General features: G+C 44.6%; 1 protein-coding gene across 2 annotated transcripts in view; it reads right to left on the bottom strand.

Annotated features, from left to right (window-relative positions):
* Positions 1-2,141: 2,141 nt before the first annotated feature.
* Positions 2,142-6,000, bottom strand: part of LOC123801609 (N-acetyllactosaminide beta-1,6-N-acetylglucosaminyl-transferase) — a 79,689-nt gene continuing 75,830 nt past the window's right edge. For both annotated transcript variants that reach the window (XM_087857979.1, XM_045811718.2), the window contains exon 3: positions 2,142-4,773. In XM_087857979.1, coding sequence (XP_087714105.1) covers positions 4,583-4,773 — 191 coding nt within the window. In that variant the 3' untranslated portion in view covers positions 2,142-4,582. The remainder of the gene's footprint in view (positions 4,774-6,000) is intronic.

The following is a 6,000-nucleotide window of genomic DNA, read 5'->3' as shown; positions in this document are numbered from 1 at the left end:
AGATCATATGACAAAATAATTCTAGATGGCTGAAATCCTGAAGAGTTAAACATAGAGGGGGGAAAAACAACAACTATGAAAGTTAAAAAAGAAAATATAGGTAAATTTTTGTATCATCTTTTGTGTGGGGAACATGTTACAAGTGAGGTTCTCCAAAAATCAGGCTCTAAAATGATAAGTGTGCAAGGGAGCTCTTCACATTCAGTACTTACGGAGGAAGAGAAGGGATTCGGATTAAGGAAAGAAGTTGGGCTGTGATACAATTACAATAAGGCCTTGTTGCACCCCAGAGAGCTCATCAGGTGCTACGGGCCCAGGTTAAAGTGAGGCAGTGGGCCTTGATAGCCCCATACCCTCCTGGCACTGGGTGTAGGCTGACCCCGATGGGATGTGACATGGGGTGGGGTCACTCTCCTAGGCTGAGAGTAATTTCTAGGGAAGGCTGACAGCTTCAGTTCTTAGAAGATCCCATTTATCCAGTGCACCATCCACACTTGAGCAGCTTGGATCAGTTTCTTCCTATAAACTTAGAGAGCAGCTCCTCTGAATCCCATTAAGTGTCTTTTCTTGGGGGAAAATGTACAAAGGGAAGACTAGTGGAATGACCTATAGCTTCCACCATTGCAGCTGGTCCCGGAGCCATAATAGATGCCCAGTGTCCCCTTCTTCTCTTCCCCATTCCAGATTCCCCGTATCCTTCACTAGCACCTCTGCCAGTCTGTATGGCTTACTTGGTGAGGTGACCCAGACCCTCATCTGAGAGTCTGAGCCTCTGATCACCATGTACTTCTCAGGCCACAGCTATTGTACTTGTCGTTTATCCTTAAAACTTAATAAGGGAATAGTAAAAGATGCTTGAGTGGAGTGTCTTGCAGTGCCAGGAAATAAAGTGTTCAAGGAAAAACCCACAGTGATGGGGATGTGTCAAAGACTTGAAGCCAACTAAAAGAACTACCTTTGGCCATAGCTGGAACAATTGGAGAAAAAAAAAAGGTAGTATTGAATTTTTTTAAAAAATATCTTATTTGAGAGAGAGGGAGAATGCGAGAGATCATGAGCAGAGGGGAAGGTCAGAGAGAGAAGCAGACTCCACACCAAACGGGGAGCCTGATGTGGGACTGGATCCCAGGACCCTGGGACCATGACACAAGCCAAAGGCAGACACTTAACTGAGCCACCCAGGCGTCCAAGGTGGTATTGGATTATATAACCTGAAGTTTAAAATAAACATCTATGAGCCCACATTGAGGTAAATAAATTTTTTAATAAATAAGTAAATTGGGGAAAAGAGACAAATCTCCTTTATAGAAGAATTCTAAATAATTTACGTAGGCATTCTATTCTGAAGGAGGTGAAGCATAACGCCCTACTCCTTATATGCAGGTTGCCAATTGAGACTTCTTTCCAAAGAGTACTGTATGGAAAGGGGAAAAAAACAGTAGCTTTACTCTGGAGACAAACCTGACAAACACTACTTAAGCTAATGGATCAAGGTTAGCCTCAACTCTGGCAAGCTGTGTCGATAGAATGTAGCCGGCACTTCACCTCTGTGGTCTTCCTCTTCCAAACCCAAAAATCCAATTGAATCATGGGCAAAACACGAGACAAAACCGGGGGGGGGGGGCACTTTACAAAATAGCCAACTAGGTACTCCTCAAAATTGTCCAGGTCAGAACAGTCATAGCCCAGTGAAGCCTGTTGACTGAACGTGACGTGGCATTCTAGTTGGGATCTTGGAGCCAATAAAGGACATTAGGCAAAAATTTAGGAAATCTAAGTAAAATGTGCTATGCTAATATAATACATTGACAATGGGAAAGTTGAGTGGGGTGTATATGTGAACTTTCAGTACTATCTGCAATTTTTCTGTAAAGTTTCTGTAAAACTAAAAATATTCTAAAACTAGAAGTTTAAATATTTTTATGTACTTATTTTTTTAAGGTTTTATTTTTAAGTAATCTCTACACCCAACATGGGGCTTGAACTTACAACCCTGAGATCAAGAGTCATGCACTCCACCGACTGAGCTGGCCAGGTACCCCTTTGGGTTTTTTTTTTTTTTTAAATATTAGAATTACCTTGTTAAACATGGTCTTTAGTGGATAGTAACCAACCATCAAATAAAAATACACACAAGCCCCAAAGGTGAAAACAATATATTAATTTATTTCCAAAACAACAACACGGACCAGCATTGCAAACAAGGACGGATTTCTGAGTTTCAGCCATCCCCATGGGCTAGCAGAAACCCACTCTCCCAAACACCACAGTCTTTCAATATTAAAGTATTTAAGTTACAGAGATGACCAGCAACAGACATGTAAACATCTTCTATTCTGAGTTCTCGTTCCAGATGAGAAAGATCCAGTGTAAAACATTTCTTCTTCTCGGGTGGGGTCATTTAAAGAAGTTGAAAGAAGAAAGAAGATCAAGTCTTAGACTCCGCCGTTAGCTCTGGGTGTGTCCCCTACGTGTCAAGCCTTCACCGCTCTGTACAGCTCCTTCTTTTTCAGTAGCAGGAAAAAAAAGGCTTTACTTCAAAGGCATTCCCTTAAATACAATGAACATTCAGCAGGCACCGTCACAGAAAAAATAACAAAGTTGTGTGAATTAAAGGTATCATTAGTTGTAGTAACTTTTTTTTTTGTTAGAATAAATATATTAAGGAATGTCATGGATTTAGGAGTACAAAAGTAGACTTCACATTTTTCTGAGGTGACGGCACATCTTCTCATAGTAACACTGAGACCACTCTTAAAACCTACCCTCTCTGGTATACTAAATATGGCTTTATTTCACCTTCTCTAAATACTCCATCTCAGGAAATCGAACTAAAGAGACCAGTAAGAACATCCCAATCCTCAGAGAACTTGTTTCCTACGCTTACTAACAACTTCTCTAAGCCTCACTTACTCCATCTGCAAAATGGGGGTAATCATGTGAGTCTCCCCAGAGTGTTGTAAGGTTTTAATGCAATGAGCCATAAGGGAGCTATCAGGATGCCTACAACACAGCAGGCTTTAGCTTGTCTATTCCTTCCCTTCTCCCTTTGGAACAATCTCTGATTTAGACCTCAATTTCTTTTTTCTTTTTTCAAGATTTTATTTCTTTATTTGAGAGAGAGAGAGAACGGGTGGGGGTGGCAGAGGGAGAGGCAGAAGTGGACTCCCCGGTGAGCAGGGAGACTGATGTGGGGCTCAATCCCAGGACTCTGGGATCATAACCTGAGCTGAGGGCAGACGCTTAACCGACTGAGCCACCAGGTGCCCCTAGACCTCGATTTCTACTTACTCGTATTCTTGGCCTGCTCTCCCGATCTAAACTCTGCATGTGAAGGCGCTGAATGACAGGCCATCCATGAGATTCTCTACAGCAGCCCTGCCAACGCTGGTGCTATTACCAAGAATGTTAGAGTGAAAAAGCTTCTGTCTTCCTTTTCTCCTCGTGTCAACACGGGTCTGGGGCACAACAGGCGCTCAAGAAATACTGACTGCATGCTGAATGAATGAACTGGAGAAAGGAACGGGACAAGGGATCCGTGACACGGATGCTCACTCACAATGGAAAGCTCTTAAAAATCTAGGCACTCTTATTAGCACTAAGCATTGTAAATCTACTCAGAGAATACTCTCTGAGAATAAGCTACTCGGAGAATATTCTGGAGTCCTTAAAGCCTCATGGCATAGAATCTGGACTCCATTTTGCAGGTAAGATCACTTCGGTGGGGGTGGAGGGTGGTGACCGAAGAGGAAAGTGATTCATTCTGAGGTTAGAGACTCAGGACAAGATTCATGCGATAGCACCTCTCTTCTAGAAATATCTTCATTCTGTGGGAACACTTCAGCGTTCTCCATGGAAAGCAATGGCAGAAGGACTAGCCCACATTCTGACACCCAACAAGAAATGTCCTGTTTCCCTGGGATGGCTTTGCTGAAGCAGGAGGCAGGGGCCGATGCCCGAAAGCATATCCTGCCTCCTGTCCAAGACTTTACATTCTATACAGGACTTCAGACACAGTAAACTGGAAGTGCTAGTGTTGAAACTTGGGAACAAGATCTGATCTAGTTCTCCCTTCTGGTAGCTCAAGGTTTAAAGGAGTTGCTGAGTTGCCCAGAAAGCTGTTTCTATGCCTACGTGTGGCTGAGCAAAGAGGAGTGGTGTCCACAAACGTGTGGTTACAGATGTGTCATAGAAGATTCCTTCAAAGAAACACAATTCCTATTTTCCTAAACAGTATTATCTACAGTTCTCCTTTCCAGGATAACATTTCTCTATAATGAGTATCTGATCTGGTGCAAAGGCCTGACATCAGTTCAGTTTATCACTGATCAGAGCAGGAGCCCGACACAGAAGGCGCATCAGGAGGCCGCCAGTGTGGCCAAAATGCCACCATCGCCCTGTGCAGCCATCCTGATAGTGGAGGTCACAGTGTCCATGGATGTTTTCACATAGAATAACATGGTAGGTCCTGCAGCCACAACCTCATTCCGGCCACCCTTCACATAAGCAAGGCAAAGTTCTCCCACAAAGAAAGGCTCTTCTTCCCAGCTGTGAGGGCCCGTCGAGCACGTGTTACGGTGGATCAGAAATACCAGCTGGGCTGTATTACTGTTTCACTCTGATTTAGGGTTCTTTCTCGAAGCCTCAGTTCTAGGCATTCCACGGTGAGGGGGTATGTGGAAAGCTCAAACTTGTTAGCGAAGAGGCTGGGCGAATTGATCAACCACTTCAAGTCTCCGTTTCCATAGATACAAATGCCGTGTACGTAGTGGCCTGCAGAGGAGAGAACACGAGGCGGTCAGACATGCTGGTGTTCCAAAGCTGGGGTAGCGAAGCTGCCAAGCCCTAGAGTCTCCGGAGTAGCTAAAAAGTGTGCTGAGGGTTAGGGGATTCTAAACAGGATCGTGTAGGCCCAGCCCACAAGGAAGGTAGGCTCTTTATAGGAAGACAAAAGGTACGCAGAGGTTCTTAAAGAACAGGAGATGGAAATAATACAAAGCGAGAACACAATAGGCGTCACAGGATAATTTGTGTATTATCAAATGAGAGTGATGGATGAGAGGTTCTAGAAGGGTACAGATGGGAGAGGTCTTTATGCGTTGCTCTGGTCAGGCCTGTTCTGTGAGCCTATCCAAGCGCCTTCTTTTATCTCCACTTAATGAGAATGAACCTCACTGACAGGACATGTCAGGACTCAACTCCTCACCCCCTCCAAGTCTCCCTGGGTCCTTCTCCTCCTTTCTCTCACACTCCACATCCAATCTGATAGCAATTCTGCCAGCTCAACCTTCAAAATACTAATAGAATTTGACCCCTTTCCACCACCTCCACCCCTACCATCCTGGCCCCACACCACCTCCACCTTCCTGTTGGAATTGTTACAATAACTGGATTCCACCGCCTCCGGCCTCCACCTGGTCTGTTAATATAGTCTCAGCACAAGAGCCAGAGCGATTTTTGTAAATGTAAGCACATCATGATGTCTCCTCTGCTCAAAACCCTCTAAGGGCGTCTCATCTCATGTGGAGGAAGAGCCAAAATGCTAGCAATGGCGTTGAAAAGTCCTCAGAATGTGGCCTTTACCTCCCACCACTTGCTCAGCCACTTCCGCCACACTGGCCTCCTCGCTGGCCCGGAGCACACCACGCATGTGCTACCTGAAAATCCAAGTTGCTCTTCCTCCCCCCACCACACCCCAGGTAACTGCCTCCAGGCTGTGTTCTCAGTGAGGCCTCCTCTGACCCCTCTTTCCTCCTTCCCTGATTCATTTTCCTCTTGGCTCTCATTACCAACAGATAGATATGTATGTCAGTGCCACGAAGGCAAATATTTTGTTTATTGTCTTTCTTTCCAGATAATTGTTTATTGTCTTTCTCCCTGGACTAGAACATAAGGTCCAGAAGAGCGGGAACTTGAGACCATTTTGTTCCCCTCTGTGTCCTCTGCATCTGGAACAGTACGAGGTAAATATGAGGTATTACATCAATAGCTACTGAATGA

Source organism: Ursus americanus, chromosome 32 (assembly GCF_024610735.1).
Source record: "Ursus americanus isolate L20-20 chromosome 32, mUrsAme1.1.p, whole genome shotgun sequence".
Classification (NCBI taxonomy): Eukaryota; Metazoa; Chordata; class Mammalia; order Carnivora; family Ursidae; genus Ursus; species Ursus americanus.
Note: the sequence above shows the minus strand (reverse complement) of the source record. Positions and strands in the feature narration are given on the sequence as shown.